The sequence below is a fragment of the Poeciliopsis prolifica genome, unplaced genomic scaffold (genome assembly GCF_027474105.1).
Source record: "Poeciliopsis prolifica strain line A6 unplaced genomic scaffold, Auburn_PproV2 SCAFFOLD123, whole genome shotgun sequence".
NCBI classification, from domain to species: domain Eukaryota; kingdom Metazoa; phylum Chordata; class Actinopteri; order Cyprinodontiformes; family Poeciliidae; genus Poeciliopsis; species Poeciliopsis prolifica.
Window position 1 is genome coordinate 267,614 of NW_026562498.1, and position 23,157 is coordinate 290,770.

General features: G+C 44.6%; 1 protein-coding gene and 1 long non-coding RNA gene across 2 annotated transcripts; both read right to left on the minus strand.

The window, feature by feature from the left end:
• Positions 1-1,909: 1,909 nt before the first annotated feature.
• LOC129355018 (immediate early response gene 5-like protein) lies at positions 1,910-4,122 on the minus strand. Its single transcript, XM_055024569.1, has one exon. It carries the CDS (start codon positions 4,020-4,022, stop codon positions 3,216-3,218), a length of 807 nt encoding a protein of 268 aa, XP_054880544.1. The 5' UTR covers positions 4,023-4,122; the 3' UTR covers positions 1,910-3,215.
• Positions 4,123-12,317: 8,195 nt separating this feature from the next.
• LOC129355037 (uncharacterized) lies at positions 12,318-22,940 on the minus strand. Its single transcript, XR_008605220.1, has 3 exons — positions 22,720-22,940; positions 18,086-18,189; positions 12,318-12,598 (listed from the first exon to the last, which is right to left on the minus strand). It is a non-coding gene; the product is annotated as an uncharacterized LOC129355037 (long non-coding RNA).
• Between the last annotated feature and the right edge of the window lie 217 nt (positions 22,941-23,157).

Here is a 23,157-nt window from a genome sequence, read left to right on the forward strand (position 1 = left end):
TTATTTTCCTGCAAATCTGTTTTTGTCTGTTTTTCTTCTTTATTTTATTAATAATATAAATATGAATATAAATAAAGGTTTGTTTCTCCAACCTGCAGCTGAAACTTGTTATAATAAAGTAAATGAAGCTCAGATTGTTTTAGAGGAAAATTGAATTATTTATCCAGCTGCCCTTCCTCCATCAGCCCTGACCAGTGAGACCAGTAAGCTCCTCCCAGTCCACCTCCAGCCCAGCCTCCCCCACCTCATCACTCCTTTCTGCTGTCACATGAGAGCCACCCCCACCCAGAACCCCCACCCAGAACCCCCACCCAGAACCCCCACCCAGAACCCCCACCCAGAACCCCCACCCAGAACCCCCACCCAGAACCCCACCCAGAACCCCCACCCAGAACCCCCACCCAGAACCCACCGGACCACCTGGACCCGTCACAAAACCAATCCCATAAAAATAAAACATTTTTATTTCTGAATGTTGATCTTTATGACTTATTTCATCTAAAAGATGAAAATAAACAATGTGATGAAAATCAGATCAGTGGGTGTGTGTGTGTGTGTGTGTGTGTGGGTGTGTGTGGGTGTGTGTGTGTGTGTGTGTGTGTGTGTGTGTGTGTGTGTGTGTGTGTGTGTGTGTGTGTGTGTGTCAGTCTCTCTGAGAAGACAAACGGTTTCAGAACCGAACCCGATCCGGTTCTGCTTTCAGCCAGATTCATCTTCATCGTTTAAATCTGGACAAACTTCACCATCCTCATCCTCCTCTTCCTCCTCTTCCTCCTCCGCCCTGCAGAGCAGCAGGAGGAAGAAGAGGAGGAGGAGGAGGAGGCAGGGTGGGCCGGCGGTGGCTCCGCTCCGTGGCGCTGATATCTTCATTCATTGATTTTAAAGAACTCCACCAAGTGGCACAGAGCAGAGATAACAGCAGGCAGGCAGTCTAGTCAAAGTAAAGCAGGAAAAGCGCTCCACTATTCTGTCTATTTAAAACCTTAAATCACTTTAAAAACGTGTCATATTAAATTACATGAAATATATGACCTGAAAAATAGATAAAAAATATTCTTAGATTTTTAAAAATGCCTCAAATTTTACTAATAATTCAAAATGGAGGAGAAATAAATTCATCTCTTCATGTTCAGTTAGCAGCTGTTAGCACCACAGCAGGGCGGGAAGACATCAGCAACGACTATGAAGGAGCAACGGTTGCTGTCCTCAATCTAAGAAAGGGTCAAAGGTCAAAGGTCATCTCCAAACTGTCTGTTAACTGTCTGTTAGCAGGCTAAAGGTCAAAGGTCGGGAGAACCAGCATGGCTGCTTGGAGGAGCTGAAGGAGAAACAAGATGGCTGCCGGACTGATGTTAGCAAACACAAGATTGTGGAACCAAGTGAAACATGGAGGAACCAATCAGCTGTTAGCTGCTCCAGGTAAATAATAAGGCACTAATTTGCTTTTATATGAACTTATAAACTGAAGTTTTGTTAAATAAGTTAGCTGCTTTTGTTCATGCTCTTATTTTGAAGTGGGTGAAGATCCTTTTTCTCCTCATGTTCTCCGTTAGCTTCAGCTAAATGTCACTGGGATAGAGTGTTAGCTGCGCTAAATAATGTGTTGTAGCACTTTAGCATTAGCTTCCACTAAATACCAGGATTAAATGTTAGCTTCTGCTGATGTAGCACTTTAGCGTTACTGTGTTCTGCAGCTAGCTTTTTAGCTAGCAGTTCCATCACTACAAACTCATTTATGAAAAAAGTATTCCAGTCAAATGTGCCCGGTCTACAACAGAAAATAATGGCCTATTCAAAGTCCAGAAACCTTGGTCTGTTTAGTTCATCTTAAATCATCTGAGGTTCATCAATCCTGAACATATTCAGATTATTTGAACAGGTTTCTTGTGCTGAAACTCAAACACGACAGTTCAGATGAAAGACTTTTATTTTTTATTAAGATTATAAATTTTAACAAGTACTTTCTCGAACAGTTTGACCCGGAGATAAACAATTTATTAAGCACAAAAATACAAGAATAACAAAGAAAATATGTGGAGAATGGCTGAGTTTTCTGTTTTGGTACACATAGTGCTCGTAAAGCTAGCGCAGGATCCCCGGGCGGCGCTGAAACCAGGAGCTTCCCTTTCTAAAACAAAAGGACTAATTCCGATCCGTTCTCACAATGTTCGGACCCACGGAACCGAGCCGGGACTCTGCAGAACGGCGGCCATGATGGAAACACATCCACGTTTCAGATCTGGAGTCTGTTTGTCCAACATGCTGCTGAAAACGTTCAGCGAGCTTCAGAGTTAAGGCAACGGGAGTTCCTCAGGGATGACCCGGTTCTGACCCGGTTCTGTCCGGGTTCTGACCCGGTTCTGTCCCAGGTTCTGACCCGGTTATGTCCCGGTTCTGACCCGGTTATGTCCCGGTTCTGACCCGGTTCGGAGGCCGAGCTCAGCTGCATCCTCCACTTCCTGGTTCAGGTTTCGACACGCCGCTCTGAGGTAAAACCTGGACAGGTTCAGGATGTCAGGCGAGTCAAGATGGCCGACTCGGCCTGAAACGTGAAAACGTGTCACTTCCTGTTGGCTCTGCAGACATTTTAAAGCCACGCAGCAAAACAGCAACGATGATTCCAATTATTGAGCCAGGAAAGGCGCCGTGTTGATCCGACATTTAGTTTGTAAACATTAGTTTGGAGGTGGATATTTAGTTGAAAGTTAAATATTTAGCTTGTTGATTTAATATTTAGTTTGAAAGTCTGACATTTATAAATGTAGGAACAAGAAACATGACAAAAAAATAAATCCACAATTTCTGTTTGTTGTGAAAATAAACCAAATTATTGCTGTTCATGCTTTACTGTGTAACTATAGAAATGAGACGCAGCAGCAGCAGCAGAAGAAGAAGAGTGGAGGACCACCAAAACGGGGCCCCTGTGGGGCCCCCTGCCCTCTGGGGCCCCCCACCTGTAAACTCTGGACCCGCCTCTGAAATGTTCCCACACAGAACAGCTGAGCCCGGTCTCCCTGCCGTGCTCGTTCCGTCCCTGCACCATTTCGTACCGGAGCATGAAACAGCTGATTCTGACTCTGCCGAACCGAACCGAACCAGATCAGAACCAACCGAACATCGGAACATTTATGACCATTTATATTCATGACGAAATAAAAATGTTACAAATCAGCGTGTCGGACACGGTACGAAACGGTTGGTCACGAAGAGGCGGCTCAGAACGCCACGATGGCGCGGGTCCAGGCGCCCAGGCTGGCCAGCGCCTGCTTGCTGCAGACCTGCTCCAGGTCGGCCTGGCGGCTCAGCAGCCCCGAGAAGCCGGAGCCGAAGATGGAGATCAGGTTGGAGATGTTGGAGGCGTCCGGGCTGCAGTCCGCGCCGGAGCACTCCTCCCGTTTCAACCGCTTCCGCCCCGCCGTGTAGTCCGCCGGCTCCTCCGCGTCCGGGCAGCAAGCGGCGGAGTCCACCTTCCGCTTCCTGGCCGCGGCGCCCGGCGCGTCCGGTGCGCACTGCGGCGCGGCGGCCGCGGCGGCGCAGCAGCAGTCCTGGTGCAGGAAGCCGTTCTCCACCGTGGTCACCACGTGCGTGTCCAGGTCCAGTACGGTGGTTTTGTTGCAGTTCTGGGAGAACTGGTCCTCCATGCAGCAGCTCCGGTAGTAAGGCGGCTCCGGCTCCCGGCCGCCCGCCACCCGGCTCTCCTCCGCGCAGCCCGCGGCGCGTCCCGGCTCCTGCGGCTCCGCGTCCTCCGCGCCCTGCGGCTCCAGCGGCTCCAGCGGGTCCAGCTCCTGGATCCCGCTGCAGACCGCCATCACCTCCTCGTACTGCTGCATCCGGTAGAGCTCCGCGTACTTCTCCTTGATGTAGAGCTGGCGCGCGTTGCGCAGCACGTAGGACACCAGCAGGTTCTTGTGCAGCTTGATGCCGCCGCGCTGCGTCCTGGAGCTGTGGATCTTCATCAGGGACATGGAGATCAGGCTCTGCGCGTCCACGGCGCACTCCATGACGCCCCGGTCCACCTCCATCCGGCTCCGGAACCGCCTGTCACTGCTCGGGCTCGGTTCTGGCTGAGCTGCTCCAGTCAGCTGTGAGTGGAAACATCGGAGACGCCGCGGCGCCGCTGAGGACCAGCACTCATTTCCAGCCGCTCAGGAGGCTGAGGCTGCGTTTATACCCCGCGCTGAGCCCGCCCCGCCCCGCGCCGCGGCCGGCCAATCAGCGGCCGGCGTTCCGCTGACAGACAGCCGCGCGCTCAAAGCAGCCCTCCCTGCGGACCAATGAGCGGCTGGCGGCTCCTCTGAACTATTCAAATCCAGCAGCAGAATGACAGGAACGAAATGACTTCAGGAAAACTTGATCTGAGAAAAGTTCAGCAAACTCCGCGGCTGCATGCAGCAGCAGCACAAACTAAACTGTTAGAAGCTTAAATGAATAAACTAAATAGTGTTTTTGAACTCAGGGTTCAGTTTTAGTTCATTTGTGGGTAACAACAGGAAACGTGTGTTCGGTTCAGGAAACAGCAGGAATGTTCGACAGGAAGTGGTTTCTTCTTCCTGGAAACGTTTCTGCACTCAGACGGAAGTGACGTCATTCATCCTGAACCTAAAGCTTCAAATCCGGTTCTGGACCCGGAAGCTGGAGCATTTCAGTCAAACTGGACCAATCAGAGGCAGAGAAACATCAAACATTCCAACAGAAACTCAAACTCATCCTGACCGGAACCTGAACGCATCAACCTGCGGGGGGTCCGCCTCCTGGCCACCGTCACAGCCGGGATGTCCGGCAGGTGAGGGCGGCGCCGCGGCTCCACCGGCAGCAGGAAGCGTCTGTGGCCCCTGCAGGAGGTTCAGGGCCAGGAGCCCCTCGGATAGACTGCAGTAACCTGCGCTGAACCTGTAGAGGGCGCTGCAGCTCCAGTTATACTGACTGTGATCAGAACATCTGCTATTTACAGAGAATAAAGGATGGAGAGAGAGAAAGAGAGACAGTTTGGTTCTTGTGTCTTTTCTATTTCCATTTATTCTCTTGCTGCAGTTTTTCTCTCCTTTGCTCCAGAAAACATTTGTTCCTGTGAACCGGTCCTGATCCAGAACCGGTCCTGATCTAGAACCGGTCCTGATCCAGAACCGGTCCTGTGTTCTGCTCAGTCTCAGGTTCTGGTTGCACTGAGGAACCAGAACCTGCTGATTTATTGATCATTATTGATTATCACTGAGCTGCAGGTCAAGATGTGATGAAGGTTCGTTATGAATGTAAAAACTGTGGTCCGGACTTTGACTAGACCGTTAAAACTCAGTTATTCTCTTGTAAATTAATAAATTTAGTTGATCAGAACTGAACATTTCAGCATCAGGTCAAAATGTTTTCCATCATAAAAGCATAAAAACAACAAACAGTCAATAAATGAGAAACAAACGTTTCATTTAAAACATCAAATATTAACGTTTCATAACCAGCTGGTTTTTCGGCTCTCTGTGTTTCGGCTGTTTTGCATTTTCTGGAAGTTTGTTCCAGATCTATGGTGCATAGAAGCTGAATGTTGTTTCTCTATATTCATTCTAAAGCGGCTAATGTTCTGTAAAATCAACTTTTAATCGTTTTTTAATTATTTACCTTTAATTCTTCATGATTGATAAACCTTTATCTCCATGGCAACAGCCCGGTGGACCTAGCCCCGCCCTGGAGACGAAGCTCCTCCCCCCCGACTTGAAAATGACACTGCCCCTTTAAGAAGATGTTTAAACCATTTGTTTGTTTTGGAAAATTCATTATTCTAGGAATAAACAAAGAATTCTGTATTAAATTAATATTTATTAAAAAAAAAGAACTCCAATATGATCTTGAATAAAATGTTAAAAAAAGTATAAAAATATGTTCATAAAACATAAAGCAGCTATTATAAGCATATTCCTCTTAACGATTTTAACATTTTCACAAAGAGATGTTTTCTGGATTAAAATATTCCAGACGTTTCTTTTGATTTGATTTGTAACAACTTTATTAAAATACATTTGTTTACATGGTTTTGACATATTTTTAATTTATTTGGAGAATATTTTTTAGATCACTGCTGTAATTGATCCACTGCAGAATTAATAAGGATTATTTTAATCTGTAATCTGAGTTTATAATCTCACTTTGCTCCTGCATGTCGCTTCTAATCCTAACATGAATCTTTTCTGCTGTGCAGCGTTTTGTATTCTGTTTTTTAAATTATTATTATTATTATTTAACTTTTTGTGATCAATAAAAACGTCTCTCTGGCTCCCCCTGCAGGCCGCAGCGCGTCACTGCCTCTGGTCACTGCAGGTTTAATGTCTTTTATCTTTTTGTTTCGGTTTGTTAGAATCTGGACCTGAACATCAGTTCGGATGAAACCTCCTCCTCCTGCTCTTCCTCCTCCTCTTCCTCCTCTTCCTCCTCCTCTTCCTCCTGCTCTTCCTCCTCCTCTTCCTCCTCCTCTTCCTCCTGCTCTTCCTCCTGCTCTTCCTCCTCCTCTTCCTCCTCTTCCTCCTCCTCTTCCTCCTGCTCTTCCTCCTCCTCTTCCTCCTCTTCCTCCTCCTCTCCTCCTGCTCTTCCTCCTCCTCTTCCTCCTGCTCTTCCTCCTCTTCCTCCTCCTCTTCCTCCTCCTCTTCCTCCTGCTCTTCCTCCTGCTCTTCCTCCTCCTCTTCCTCCTCTTCCTCCTGCTCTTCCTCCTCCTCTTCCTCCTGCTCTTCCTCCTCCTCTTCCTCCTCTTCCTCTGCACCTCAGAAACATGGAGCCGCTGATCGGCCTGTCGCCGTTACTCGGCAGCATCGCCATGGAGACCGGGGTCTGAGTAATCATGTGTGCAATGACCCCTATTCTCCAGAGGGACGAGGAGGAGAGAAAACAGAGGAGGAGGAGGAAGAGCAGGAGGAGGAGGAAGAGGAGTATGTAGAGGAAGAGGTTCTGGTTCTCCTCAGCCCAGATACTTGTTTCCAGGTTCTGGTCTTACTGAGCCAAGCGGATCCAGATGTTTTGACTCTATCCTCTGAATTTCAAACAATCCTCTCAAAGCTGCATTTCTTCACATTTCTTCCTTCCACTCAACTTTCTGTAACATCAGAACTGCATACAGAACTGTGTAAACAAGCAGCAGCTTCTTCATGACGTTTTATGGTTGGAGTTATTAGATGTCCAGGTTCCAATATTCCATTTTTTCTCATATTCTAACTGAATGTTGAGTTTTAAGTCATCAAACTAAAAGCCTGAATGAACCGAAGCTCATCCTGGTTCAGAGATATTTTATGTTTCATTTGTCAAACTGGATGATTTTTCTGCCATTCGTTGTGTTGTGGGAACACCAGAGCGGGTCGTGTCTCTGCAGGAAAACGTTCCCACGAGTTGGACAGACATGCTGTCCCTCAGCTGCTGAACACAGCAGTCACAGGCTGCGGTGGCCTAGTCAAAGTCCAGGCCTAAATCCAGCTGAGGATCTGTGGGACGTTCTGAATCCAAGTGGACTGACCTGCTGAAAAAAATGAACCACACTTTTCAGATTTTTATTCATAAAGAATATTTGTCCTTCTTGACTCCACAGATGTTTGGTTGGATTAAAAAATAAAAACAAATAATAACAATGGCGTTTCAAAGGAAATATGTATGTCAGCTAATATGCAAACAGATTTTGCGAATAAACGGAAGTAGAATATCAAAATAAAAGCTGGATTTTACATAAAAACAGGAGCTTCTTAAAGAGACAGAGACCCAGTTTGAAGCATTAAATTATGAAGTATGATTAGGAAACCTGGTCACTTTATTAAAAGGTCACGACTCCCCTTTACAGCAGCAGAATGAAGCTAACATGTTAGCACTGATGCTAACAGCCTTTCTGAGACTCTGAGCAACCTGAGCGCTCTGCTGCCCCTGCCTGCAGGCTGAAGTGCTGCATCAATTACACTTTAAGGGTTTAAAGATGCTGAATGCAACCAACAACTCATCTCACTGTGACCCACAACATTCATCTGATTCACATCCAGAGGTCATAGGTCAACGTTACCAGCCCAGCAGCATCATGGGAAACATAGTTCCTGTTTGTTAAATCGGTCCAGTAACTTTTAAATGAAAGAAAAGAAGAAATAAAATCCTGATTCTGATGAGAACCAGGGATGGAGAGAGAGCAGAAAACTGAACTAATGAGAGAGAGACAGACAGAGAGAGACAGAGGGAGAGAGAGAGACAGAGAGACGGAGAGACAGAGAGAGAGAGACAGAGAGAGAGAGACATAGAGAGAGAGTTTCAACATTTTCCGTTTAGTTTTCTCTCGCTGTGTTTGTCTGTGTGCGGTTCTGTCAGCTTTGTCCCTCAAAGACCTTTTTTTCTTTCTCTCCAAAGCTTTTTCTTTTTTTCTACTTCAGGAGAGAGAGAGGAGGAGGAAGAGGAGGATGAAGAGGAGGAGGCGGTGGGGGCTGCAGCCAGCATTCTGGAACAAGCATGACAGAATCTGAATTATAGAAGCAGCACAGCAAAGAGGAGAGGGAGGAGGAGGCTGTGTGTGTGTGTGTGTGTGTGCGTGTGTGTGTGTGTGTGTGTGTGTGTGTGTGTGTGTGTGTTGTGTGTGTGTGTGTGTGTGTGTGTGTTGTGTGTGTGTGTGTGTGCGTGTGTGTGGAGAGCAGAGAGGAAGAAAAGCCGGTTTTCAGCAGCAGAGGCTGTTATTGTTGAGAAGCAGCTAATTTCTCATTTAGATGCAGCTGCTGCTCATCCTCACATGATGAAGAACCAAATGTTGGACCTGAACGTCCTGGATGTTCATGCTGGAAAGAAATAAAGAAAGAAAGAAGAAAGAAAAAGAAAGAAAAGAAAGAAAAAGAAAGAAAGAAAGAAAGAAAGAAAAAGAAAGAAAGAAAGTACACCCCTCTGCTCCTCCAGCACTGAATGCAGAGAAAACCAGCGACTTAAACCTGAACTAAATACATAAATATTCTTTATTCAAACATAGAGTTAGCATCTGGAGAAAAACTAAGTACACCCTTCAGTCAGTTAGTGCTGATTCTGACGTCACCAAAGACCTTAGAGAAAACTGTAGGGGTCATAAGGTCAAATAACAGCAACAGGATCAGTTAGCGCTTAGCTCCTCAAATTGTTTCAATAATTTAATACCAAATAAAGTCAAACTGTGTGATTGTTAAAGTACAAAACATAAATTATATGAAATGTTAATTATTTATATGAGTTATTATCTCAAACATTAATTGAGTGGACAATAAAAAGCATAAATATATTATGAATTTGCCTTTTAAGATTAATGTTACTGAAAATTTAAAGTTATTTTAATCATGCATTTCCTGTAGAGGCTGTTCTCCTTCTGATTGGTTGCTGTATTTAAGCCCCGCCCATCCACTTCCTGCCCAGGGTCAATAGTTCACCCTGAGCACCAGGGGGCGGTACTGTAGATCTTCCAAGTTGATGTGAATGTTGTTGCCATCAGAGACCCGACAGAAACCGATCAGAGAATCCGACACCGGACCGTTTCCCGACCCAGACGGCTCACCTGGAGGTTCTGGTCACCAGGTCAAAGTGATGCTGGTTCCTCTCTTCTCTTTGGGAGGAACCAACGGCAACGCAATAAATGCCCTTCACCTGCCCCGCCTGCTGGTGGCGCTCTGGAGGTCAGAGGTCTCCTGACGATGGAGTCTGAGGCAGGTGAAGCTCTCCTGTGACCTCTGACCTTTGTTTCTCCACTCAGTGACCGGATGAGTCTCCTCTGCGGGGCGTCTCTGGTGGAGGCGGACCGGTTCTGTGCTGACTGGACCGGACTTATGGAACAGCTGAGCCACATCATCCATTCACTCTGATTCATCCATTCACTCAGATTCATCTATTCACTCAGATCAGGAGGCAACGGAGGGCTGAGAGCTTTGGTCAGGGGGATACGGTGGAATAAGCTTCTAGAACCAAACTCTAGATCTATAGTTCTAGATCATTCCTCTTTAATAACTTCAGTTCTGTTCATCCACTGATCTGTGCATCATCTGCGTTGTCATGGTAACTAATCTCACCTGGGCAGGTGGGAGCAGGAGGGTCCTGGGATTGAGCCTTGAGGTTCTCCGAGGATTCAGCTGCTTTCAGACGTTCAGAGTCCCAGAGTGTGTGTGTGTGTATGTGTGTGTGTGTGTCTGTATGTGTGAGTGTGTGTGAGTGTGTGTTGGTGTGTGTGTGTATGTGTGTGTGTGTGAGTGTGTGTGAGTGTGTGTGTGTGTGTATGTGTGTGTGTTGGTGTGAGTGTGTGTGTGTGTGTGAGTATGTGTTGTGTGTGTGTGTGTGTGAGTGTGTGTGTGAGTGTGTGTGTGTGTGAGTGTGTGTGTGTGTGTGTGAGTGTGTGTGTGTGTGTGTGTGTGTGTGAGTGTGTGTGTGTGTGTGTGAGTGTGTGTGTGTGTGCATTCCAGAGAAAAGACAAAGAGAAGGAATCATTATAATGGCTGCATGCAGCCTGATCCTCTGCATACTGAATTTTCCCCCAGAGGGTTTTTTCCATTATCCAGAATGAGGGAGTCGTTTAGCTGATCCAGCCCAGCTTCGCCTTCCTTTATTCCTTCTTTTTTTCCCTCTCTCCCTCTTCTTTGCCGGTTTCTCTTTTTCCTCAGACACATTGTGCAAATGTAACTTTTGCGAGGCCCGGCCCCCTTCCCCGCCGCTCCCCATCCCCAGGAAGTTGGCTCGCCACTTTGCTGCCAAGAATATGAAAAACTGGCAGGCTGCCCGTTTCATCTGCAAACACACGGCGGAAAAAAGGGAAGGGTGGATGGAAGCAGCGGGAGGCGGAGGGAGGGAGGAGGGAGTGGAGGTGACAGAGGCGAAGGAAACGCTGCTGCTGCTTCGCCACGAGGAAGAGAAAGACTCTGAAGCAGAGAGAAAGCAGGCAGCAGGGAGATAAGGAGGAATTTCACTTGCATGAAAAGAGGCCACATTACCGACTCCAGATAAATCTTCTGTGGACGTTTTCTGAGCCGCAGCTGGAGATGAGCTGGTTTTCGCACACATGCAAATCAGCAGCCGCCGCCGTCCCTCATCTCAGCTGCTCCATGGACACAGGATTTATTTTACTGACAGGAAGACGGAGCCTCAGCTGGATCCAGTTTACAAAAACACTGGATCCAGTTTACACCAGCATCAACACTGGATCCAGTTTACATATACACAGGATCCAGTGTTATCTTGTAAAAACCAGAACAGTTGTGGTGCTGTACAGCACCGGAACCAGAACAGAACCAGCCTTCGTTATCAGATTTATGATTCTTTCACAGGTTCTGTAGGATCAAGAGTCACATCAGGAGTTTTCTGCAGACTCGCTGTTAGGAATCTGAAACAGCCTCTGACTGAAGACAGTCTCAGCAAAATGGCTGCCACAGAAAGTTTTCACAGGAAGCAGAAATCCCTTCATGTTGTTCTGAAGCAACAGATCGGATCGCTCTTTGCCAGCCTCATGGATCCTGTGATGTCGTCCCTCTGTAGTTTGTCCTCCAGCCTCTTCCTGTCGCTCTGCTTTCCATCTCTAATCTTGACCCTCAGCTGCTTCCGTACCGTCCGCAGTAACTCCAGCCGGGAACGGATGAGACGCTGGTTTGACCCGTGAGGTCAATGTTTGGACCGAGGCAGGAGGGCGGAGCTCCCAGACATGGATGAAGAGGAAACTCAAAGTTCACAGGCAGCAGATTGGATCAGCCCATTCCAGCTGGTCCAGTCAATGCATCAGCTTCAGTTTATTGTTAAAATTAGTTTGAAAAGTTTTCAGTCTAAGAAAACGCAGCAGGGTTCATCGAGTCATTGCTAATCTGGTTAGCTTAGCGCAAAATGGACGAGTTTCTGAGAAGAGGAAGGAACCAGGAAACTAAACAGACCGACTGATGTCAGACAGTATGAAGTGACATTTACGCTACATTAATGTAATAATTACTGAATAAAAAGGTGAAACATTGTAAAAGTTTATGTTTGCATATTTTGTAGCGTCGGCTGTTTGGGGTTTTCCATGTTCAAACTGGTTCTACTTTTCTCTTTGTTGGATGTTTTATTTTAGGAAAATCCAGGAAACTTTTAAATGATCCAAATGTTGTAAAGAAAAGAAATAAATGGTCACAATCTAGAGGCTGGATCTACTCTGGGTCACATATTCTGACACTGATCCCTGAAATAAATCCGATCCGACGCGGAGAAGCTCTGTGTTCGCTGAGCTGCCAGAATAAACACTCCGGTTGCTTCTGCAACAAGGCAACGTGGAAAACAAACAGAGCAGCTGAGCAGCCAGAGAGCCCAGGAAACTGTTTACTGAATAACATCCAGTTCTTTAGTTCAGGAACTGTTCAGTTTGGCTCCATCTGTCCCCACTGAGGGACAGGATCATTGTCCTCCTCATCCTGTTTGATGTTTTATTGTTTTTCAGCCTTTAAGCTCATAAAGCTCCTTCAGCGCGCAGCGGGCCGACATGTTGCTTTTCCAGGTCTGTCTGCAGCCTGAAGTGTCTTCCTGTGATGCTCTTCCTGTCGGTTGCCTAGCAACAGAGGAGTGAAGGTGATCCCGAGGGAGTTTGGAGGAAGAGCGAAGAGACGCTTCCTGTTCAGACAGCGTCTCACAGATTGTTCAGTTTCTGTTCAGAAAAAGGAAAATAAGCTTCAGCAGAGGAAACCCATTCAGAACCCATTCAGAACCCATTCAGAACCATAACCATCACAAAAACAATATCGTTTGATAAAGTGGAAAAAAACTGCAGAAAAAAAGATTCAATTGACTCAGAGAATGATCAAAGTTTTCACGCCTCCATGCGACGCTGTTCCACTTTTCTCTCAATGGGCCCTGAATAGACATATTAGATGTTAGCTTCTGCTGCACATGTTAGCTGCAGATGTTAGCTTCTGCTGCAGATGTTAGCTGCAGATGTTAGCTTCTGCTGCACATGTTAGCTGCAGATGTTAGCTTCTGCTGCAGATGTTAGCTGCAGATGTTAGCTTCTGCTGCACATGTTAGCTGCAGATGTTAGCTTCTGCTGCAGATGTTAGCTGCAGATGTTAGCTTCTGCTGCAGATGTTAGCTTCTGCTGCAGGAGAGCTAAGAAAATATGGATAATAAAAGATGATTTTCCATATTTTCATCCATCCTCAGCAGATCTTCCATACTGCTTTTCCCAGCTCTGGGATTTACTTTTAACTGTAGCAAAGCGCTAAATGTTTTACGTTTGTGATGGTAGGACAGTTTCACTCATCGCCTGTACATTCAGGGAAGTAGCCATGTTGTTGAGGTCATCTGTTTAATGTCTTTCCCATTTTGAAGAGCGTCTGTCTTCTCATCTTTCCCTTAAAGGTGCAGTACGTCAGTTTTATAAAAAATATATTTTTTAATATATTGGTGAAATATGTCACCATGTTTGTTATGAGACAGATAATCTGTGAACAGATTAATCGCCTCTGTTTTCTCTGTAAAACAACCAATCAGAACCAGGAGGCGGGTCTTTGTGCTGTCAATCAAGCTCTGCAACTAGCATAACCTGCTAAGGTTAGTTAGCATTGCTACCGATGACAGCAGATAAATGATCTCTCTACAGCAGTAAGGTGTTTCTGGACCATTAGCACATTTAGCAGCAGATCTCAGCACTGTTGATGGACAGCGCTGAGACCCGCCTCCTGGTTCTGATTGGTTGATTTTGGTCCATAATAGCAGCAGAGTGGAGGTGGAGGAGATCAGTCTGCTCACAGATCATCTGTCATGACATGGAGACACTTTAAAAAAAACATTTTTAAAAAGTGACTTCCTGCAGCTTTGCCTGCAGATAAAGGAACCAATCGGATCAGGATCTGATCGGCTCTTAATGTTTTATCTGTGATATTAGTTATTAAAGTTGTTAAATCTCCAGGAATGTGATACGTTCAGGATTGTGATGTGGGTATTGGTGTGTCTGGGTTGCAGAGCGAACAGCCGCAGCTTCAGCAGCCATAAAGTCAGAGATCAGATTAGATCAATAAGTGCATCACATAAAGTGTCAGATCATTTCTGCTTTGTGTAGCATCAGCAGCGCAGCAGAACGCTGAACTCAGCAGGAATATTTCTGGCTTCATGGCCAAATATTCCATAACAAGCTTTTAGCGTTATTATAGCGTCAGACAGGAAAACGGCGTTCCTCCTCCTGGAGCGAACCGGGATCCAGGAGATCCAGGACAGGAGGTCAGAGGTCAGGGATTCCACCAAAGAGGTCATAATGATGTTCGGAGGTGGACACATGTCCGCTAACACGCTAAAATCAGAGCTAACTTAGCGCATTAGCATTTTTGCTAACTTTAAAACATTTAAATTTTCATATAAATTCCAAAGTCTTGCTTTACTTGGAGGTTAAATTCAGCTGAATAAAGTTTAACATCTTTTATGTGTTTATTGATAGATATTGTTTTTATGTCTGATATCTTGTTCATGTTTTGATCAAATTATCTCAGTGTCTGGAGGAAAAGGAATTAAACAGCTTTCATTCACTTCAAAATAAAAGCATGTAACTACTTAAAGAATTATTAACAACACAGAAAAAATTAACTGAAGGTTTATTGAAACCTTAGGATTCATTTGATTTCAAGGAAGCTAAGGTCGCTACATGATTTCAAATTAGCAAAGACGCTAAAGCGCTAACTGAAAAATGAGCTTCACTATTAGCATATTAGCAGATGTGTGCCACCTCTGAACATCAGCATGAACTCCTCATCTCTGATTGGCTGCACTGTTGAAGTTTTGATCCTACAAAGTTTGATGCTCTTATTTTGAAGTGGAATAACACTATCTCATTCATTTTCCTTTAGCCATTTTTGGATAAATTATTCATACAAATTACACTACATATCAGTAATATGAACAATATTTATTAACATAGTCAGAGTAAACACATAAAATGGTCCTAATTATAACCATTATGAGTGAATGTGGTGCTGCTGGTGCAGCTCCAGTTCTCCCAGTCTCACGTCTCACTTCCTGTTGGTGTGGGAGGAACCAGTGATGGAAGCCAGGACGCATAAATGAGAAGAATCGCAATTAAATGGATCCCAGGAGTGACAGAGAGAAGGAGAGAAGGTCTAAATGAAAGAGAAGGGATCACCAGCGTGGAGCGCCAGCGCCGGGCGGGAGAGGATCAATATCTAATTTCAGTGCTGAGCTCACGCTGGACGCTTTTCCAATAAGGCCAGGATAAAAACACCAAGCCTGAATAGGTGTGTGTCTGTGCTGTCTGCAGACCACACATCCATCTGCTGCTGCCGCCGGAGAAACCGTCAGCTTCTGCAACGGCCAGTGAGCCGGGAACGGAGCCGGAGCCGATTTAAAGCTCCACAGTTTGGAGGTTTAATCCCAAAACAATCCAACAATTAAAAAGATTTAAATTTACCAACCCTGAGCTTCACCAAACGCCTGCAGGCGCAGTTAGACAGCGGCTAACAGCAAATCAGGACGTCTCAAGCTAACTGGTAGTTAGCATGAGACGGCTAAAGGACCAGGGAATCTTGCAGCTACTGAGTGAAACAAGAGATCATCTGTAAACCAAAGTGCTGCAGAGTTCATCAATGATAACCAGTAATAACCAGTAATGTTATGTTCTGCTAGTTGCTAATTATTAAGTTGGTATAATTTATCATTAGCTTCAACATAGCAGAATTAGCTTCTGCTCATTGCTATGTTGGTGTAGCCCTTTAGCACTAGCTTCAAATAATTGTGCTATAGCGCTTTAGTATTTTCTTTTGCTAATTATGCTTGAGCATTAGCATACATTAATTACTATGCTAGCGCAACACTTTAGCATGAACAGAACTAATATTCATGATTAATGCTTTAAGTTTAGCACAGCTAGTCTTTATGCTAGTACAGCTTTAGCCGTGCTAGCATAAAGCAGATCCATCCTGAGCACTGAAGCAGAACAGAAACTGGATCATGGAAGGAAAAATCTGAGGTTTATCAATTGTTTATGTGAATCTGTTTTCCTACAAAATAAAAGCCCTGAATGACTGCTCTAGACAGGGGTGTCGCCAGGAATCTTGGGCCCTCTGATAAAAAATTTAATTGGGCCCCCTTTGCAGCTGCTGTTACAATTTTCTGAGTCTTAATTTCCCTTAAGAGAGAAAGGACTAGAGCTGCTGCTGACCGACTCTCCTGTTGTTAAGTGGTAAAAGGTACAGGGACAAGTTCAATCTTGCTAGTTTTTTCCTTAATTCGTCAGATGCTAAGCTAACTATGCTAAATGGTATAATCTCACACAGTCTATCCTCCTCTAGGAGAAAAAACAAATTGACAAGCTTACCTTTTCTCTCTCTCTCTCTTTATTTTTTCTTTTTATTGTTTGAAACCCTGATTTTATCGTTTTTCTTGGCAGCACAGTAACAGCCACAGCTGTTCTTGTCCTGCACAGACTGATGCTGACCAGCGCAGAACGCTGAGCAGGAAGGAACCGTTTCCTGCACAGATCGACGTGTTTGTTGGTCTGGCAGTGGGAACATTTCATTTTTACTGCTAAAAGCTATTTTAGAAAACACAATGTGGTTAATTTTGTAATTGATAGGGCCCCAGTTTTTGTTTTTATTTCTATGAACAAAAAATAAATAAATAAATTGTGGTGGGCCCCTGTCGGCCAGGGGCCCTTAGACGGGTCATCACCTCCCCCTCTATACGCGCCCTGGCTCCAGAGCAGCTGAACTGATTTTATCCCGCAGGAACACAGCAGATTATTTTCATCTCCATTAACATAATAAATCTTTGACTCCAACATCTTCAGTCTGACTGAGAATCCCCGTTTTTCTGTTTTTTTAGGATTTTCTCTCCTCCCGGGATGAAAACTGAAGCTTTATTTATTATTTTAGCAGTTTCTACTTCTGCGTTGGAGCACCCCTCAGTGGACGCTGGGAATGACACTCAGAGAGGAAGTCCAGAGGTTCAGAGGCGATAAACCAGGCAGGAAGTTCAAACCTGAGAGCTGAAACAGGAAGCAGCAGGCTGCTAGCTGCTGCTATCTACTGCTAGCTGTTGCTATTTGCTGCTAGCTGCTATCTGCTGCTAGCTGCTATCTACTGCTATTTGCTATTTGCTACTATCTACTGCCATTTGTTGCTAGTTGCTATCTACTGCTAGCTGCTGCTATCTACTGCTAGCTGCTCCTATTTGCTGCTATCTGGTGCTATTTGCTGCTAGCTGTTATCTACTGCTAGCTGCTATCTACTGCTAGCTGCTGCTATTTGCTGCTATCTGGTGCTATTTGCTGCTAGTTGCTGCTAGCTGCTATCTACTGCTAGCTGCTGCTAGCTGCTATCTACTGCTAGCTGCTGCTATCTACTGCTACCTGCTGCTATTTGCTGCTATCTGCTGCTATCTACTGCTAGCTGCTGCTATCTACTGCTAGCTGCTGCTACTTGCTGCTAGCTGCTCCTATCTACTGCTAGCTGTTGCTACTTGCTGCTATCTGCTGCTAGCTGCTGCTGCTATCTACTGCTATTTGCTGCTATCTACTGCTAGCTGCTGCTATTTGCTGCTATCTACTGCTATCTGCTGCTATCTCCTGCTATCTACTGCTAGCTGCTGCTGCTGCTCAGGTTTCTGAGTCTGGTCTCAGCAGCTGCCAACAGTTAGAGAATCAAACTCAAACAGTGACAGGAAATCAAACCGCCAGCAGATCGCTTCAGCTCGGAGCTGCCCTGCCATCATGTGGCCAGATAGTAGAACTGCAGTTGCAGACTGAACAGGCAGAACCAGAACTTTTTGCTTCCACAGATGGAGATGCAGAAGACATTATCAAGGATTGCAGCTCATAGCATCAATGAGCTTTATTTACTTCATTGTTTTATTTTGCCTGTTTTGTTATTTTTGTAATTTGTGTATGAATTATTGTCATTTTAGTTCTTAAAATACCAACATTTCCAATTAACTTTATATTCTGGTCCATCTGATGGTGATAATTTCACTAGTTTTTCCATATTTGGGTTGACTTTTGGTGTTTTACTGTTTCTTGAATAATTTCTTCGACGGATACTTTTTACTTTTACTCGAGTAAAAACATGTAGTGATTTTATTCTTTGAGTAATTAGTTAAATTAACTGTAGCGTCGTACAAATAAACCGTCACTCACATGCAGTATCTTTCCCACCACTAGGGGGCCCCGCGGGCCGCCAACGGTCCGGTGACCAGTTGTGTTGGACGGATAGGTTCTACTTCCGCTTTTCAAAATAAAACCTGGAAACCAAACAGAACGCAGGAAGAAGCAGCATTAGTTTGAAGTGACACGTTTATTTTAGTAGATGACTTCCGGTTTTTGCTCTACGTGTTTCCAGGAAGTTTTGGACCGTGAGAATTATTGTTATTTGTAGCTTTTTACGGAAAGCCATATCCGCTCCTGCAACATGAATAAGTTCTTCTTGTTTTATGTGTGCCGGGAAATTCAGACGCTAAACTCAAATCTGCACCAAACCACATGTTGAAAAACATAAATAAATATGTAAATAAGTGGGAGGTTTGCAGATTTAATTTGAATATAAATGAACTTTTTGATTTCTTCTAAGACAAATGATAAATAGGGTGAAATGTGTGATAAAAGTAATAAAACTGAAACTAACATATCTGTTGATTCTGATGGGATTTCATGATGATTATAAAAATCTATTGACTGTATATTAAAGCATCACTTATATTTGTAATGTGTTGGTCCAAAGTGGTATATTTCCAGAAAAATGAAAGTAGCAAAATTAATTTCAATATTTAAACATAGTTTGATGATTAGCGGCTCCCAGTTTTAAGAAGGAAACTGGTTTGTTCAAAAATGTCCAACTTTAAACTGGTTCAAAATACTTCATAAGAACATTTATGAAGTTTGATATGCTTTGAGGGAACAATGAGGAGAATGAAATATTATGAATCACAATATCAGAAACCAAACCTGAAGTTTTTGCCTCCGTCTTCAAATCAGACAATGGTGTCAAACATTTGTGCTGCATTTGTGCAACAATAATTCTTGTTTGTGCTGCTTTGGCCTTAAAGAGATTAATGAAAGGTTAAAGGTCATTTTGATTTTGTAAAAGTGGAGGGGGCTGTTTGACCTTTTGACCTTGAAACTTTCATTAATTTCTTTAAAGCCAAAGCAGCTCTGCAGCTCTTCTGCAGAGCCAAACTGCTCTTTCAGATCTTCGTAGAGGTTTCTAGAAAAATGCGTGTTGTTGTCGTTGTCTATGCTGACAGAATTATTGTTGCACAAACATAGCACAAATGTTTGACACCAGAATGAAGACGGATGAAAGTAAAGACAGAAATGAGAAACACAGGAAGACAAAGTTTACTGACTGATTTTATTAGTTTGTTTAATTTATTAATATAAACCCAGATGTTACAGCTGTGGTTTGGTTGTCAGAGTTTATTTTTATTTATGTCTAATTAGACTCTAAATGGTTTTTGATAGGAAAAACCGGAGAACCCGGTGAAAACCTAAAGTCTAGATATAAAAGACCTGATGACCTACAAAGTATAACAATAATAATTATAATAATAAATTAATAATACGTGTATTCCTGTATTTTGTCTGGTCTGTTATCAAATAGCAAATTATTTCTCCTGTTATCTGTTTACCCTGCCAGAGCCTGTGTGTGTGTGTGTGTGTGTGTGTGTGTGTGTGTGTGTTTGTGTGTGTGTGTGTGTGTGTGTGTGTGTGGTGTGTGTGTGTGTGTGTGTGTGTGTGTGTTTTACTGGAAGACAGACTCCCCCTGCCGTCCGATGAGGATCCTCAGAGTCTTCCTGACCTTTGACACGGTTTTCTGCGCTACAGTTTTCTGGTTTTTCTTGGGGATGTAACTCTTTAAATGCGTCACTAAAGCTTTCTGAAAAGCTTTGCCGTTCAGTGACATCGCCGCCGTCTGCAGCTCTTCTGCAGAGCCAAACTGCTCTTTCAGATCTTCGTAGAGGTTTCTAGAAAAATGTGTTGTTGTCGTTGTCTATGCTGACAGAGAAATCTGTGATTAGTCGTATTCTCTCCCCTGACAGTAACGTAAGATTCTCCTCATCTCCTTTTTGTTGAAGGGTCCTCCATTTTCCTTTGAGCAGTTTAAAACGGCCCTGAACACAAAGCACGCCGTACCGATCTCAAGGTCTCTCATCTGTTCTTCTGGGGTTTCTGCAGGCTTCTCAGTTTGACTCCTATCGATTTCTTGATAAAATGTGACAACTTTACTCTCTGGTTCCATTGACCCAGATTTGTCTTCCGTGGTTGAGATGGATGAGCTGGAGTCCCTGGGGATTTGGGTCTCGTACGTTTGTCCAACGAGATCGCTGATCTCCGAGAGGACGTTGGACACCCTGTCGCTCTCACTGATGCGATTCGTTCCTCGTCTCTGATCCAGAGGAAGATGTTTTGGAGGAACCTCTTCACCTCGTCTTCTGTTCTTGCGTAGAAGATTTCAGGGCAAATCTCTCTCTGGCCAGAAAGGTCACTAATTTTCTCGCTAGAGAGAACAGACTCTGAAAGGTTTTCAGGGGGAACAGGAAGTTTATAATGATGGCTACTGGTGATATCAGTATATAATTTATCTGTCAGTTCCTTGGAAAACTGCTTGATCCTGTCACTCAGCTGTGGGTTCTCCATGAATTCTGCACAGAGCCTGTCAAACTGAGGTTTGATGGACTGGAAGTCCAGTTGAGGGGTGGTCTGTTTTGGTTTTGCCGGGTGGTTTTGACCGGACCTGCTCCACTGAGTCCTCTGGGACACACCCAGGAAACATGAGGCGAGCCAATCTGTTTGACAAAGATCTGCCTCGTTTCAGTTTCACCACATTTGTGTCGCTCGGATCCCAGACTGAGCTCTCCAAAGAAGACGTCATGGTGGTGAACTGGTTCTTGGCGAACCTGGAAAATTGTGGTTTTTTGATAATTTCTTCTTTTGCAGGAGGAACAGTTTTGCTCTTTGAGCGAAAAAGGTTTTCTGATATCACCAAGAATCTTTTTCAGGTTAAAATGAGGAGCGCATGAGCAGCTTGGGTCTTTCTGTCCCACCAAACCTTCAGCCTTACAGTAATGAAGGTCGTCAATAATGGTTTTGCTGATCCCGTCTGCAACCTCGTTTACTTGGACATGATCTATGCCAGATTCTGCATCCTCTGCGCCTTTGGCGTCGTCTGAATATTTCTCGATGATCTCAGTGATGCTCTCGCTAACTGAGGCCACGGAGTAGAGAGATTTGACAATAGGAGAAACGCTTCCCTGTGAGGTCGAAGGCAGTTTCTGCTTCTGCTGGAGACGCGCCTGACGTTCGCTTCTTAGTGAACGCGCTCCAGTACCTTTCGATGCATCTTGATCTGGGTCTGTTTATGTGTTTTCGGAAACACTGAACTGAGTTGGAAACCATGTTATTGAAATTTCTCAGGTTAGAAATGCAGCCACTTGCAAACACTGCTGGTGACGAAGGAAAACTGGAGGTTCTCCTGATGCCATTTACAATAGATGTTACCTTTTCAGAGACTTCCTGCTCCATCAGGGAGTTCAGCTCCATGCTGCTGTCACAGACCTCTTCCGGTGGAGACACCTCGAGGACGGTGGCCATTTCTGTTGAAATCATGTTGGTCAAATGCACACTGATGTTTTCATCTGGTATTTTAGTCTTCATGCACTTCACCATGTTTCTTCCAATATTGGCACAAGGACAGTCAGTGAATTTTCCACACATTGTTGGAAAATGTTGGTGAGTATGTCAGCCATGACGCCTGTTATATGTGAATCCCTCAGACCCTGTGACAGCAAGGTCCACTGTGCTGGGGTCAAAGTGCTCAGGCGGGGCAATATGATGTCCTCCAGGTTGTCAATGGAGATGCTGATGCTCCTGTTCATTGCTCCTCTGATTCTGACATTGTTCAAAGTTTTTATCTCCTTTTTCTCAAAGTTTCAGTGAAGAAACGACGTTCTGCTCACGACGGCTTCTCTTCTCGAAATGACTTCACCTGAAACTGAACTGACCGCAGCAGGAAGCTGCCTTTGATCCTGGGTGACGTCATAAGCCGTTATGACGCAGCTGTCCCCGCGCGAACCCAGAGACACGCCTACGAGTATGCGCATGCGTAGACACATGACTTTAAGCTAGCGGAAGCTAACTGGAAGAGCTAGGCGTCAACTGTCACGTGATCTACTGAGCTCTGTAACCATGGAAACGTGAATCTGAAGAAAAGTTGTAATTTAAAGTTCTTTTGGATCATTTAATGCATCACTTTACATTATTTACGCACCAAACTGCAGGATTAAGCTGAGTGGCTAAAGTTAGCACTAAACGCTAGCTGTAGCATGACTCCTACGGAAGCTCGTTAGGGCTTTGCGGGCATGCAGCGTTTTATAGCCGCAGATATAATAACTGCATGTTTGATTCCAGTACATATGCTGGTAAAGTATTAAAGTCTGAAATGTTTTTATGTCAGGAGAATCTCATTTAGCAGCTCCTGGACAACAGATGTGCTAAACAGTTTTCCTGATCTATGTTGTGTTTACATCAGTCACTTCCTCTTTTTGTGTTCAAGCAGATCACTTTGCTAAAGGTTTATGATTTTTAATTTTTAATCTTGTGTCCAGTGAGGAGGAACCCTAGAGAACACCTCTAGTGTCTATTTGCAAAAAGTTACATCAACATCTACTGGATTTATAGAAGAATTTAGTTTTAATCCAACATTGTTTTGTTAAATATTAAATAATTGTTTCGTTTCTTCTTAAAGTAACATTTTGTATGAAAAGTAAGTTTCTTACACCAAATCAAGGCGGGATTCGAACCCAGGACCTTCCTGCTGCAGGGCAAAAGGCTTTTATTTCCCAAAGTTTTTAACTGATTTTCTGTTGATCTTATTTCACCATGTTCGTTTCCAGGCCAACAACCCAGGACGCTGTTGATTCTGTACTTCTTCAAATCTACCAGCAGGGGGAGCTACTTGCTGGCCATTCCCCAGCAAACCAAATAAGGAAATGACGTGCTGTCCGTGTGGCGAAGTCCTCAAATAGAAAGTGAGTGAAACACGCTGCGGAGGTCTGCCAGAGCTCCAGCGGACACGAAACCAGGTCAGTCCTCCAGTTCCAGCGGGCTAAAGCCGCCCGGAGCCGGGCAGAGCTGCTGCTCTCACCGACGGGAGGGAAGCTAACGGCGGCTAACGGCTAACCGGCAGTTTGCTGCTAAAACAGGAGAAAGTTGAG

What these genes read in the sequence shown, in the direction of transcription:
- LOC129355018 (XM_055024569.1), bottom strand. Translation starts at nt 4,022, where the DNA reads ATGGAGGTGGACCGGGGCGTCATGGAGTGCGCCGTGGACGCGCAGAGC.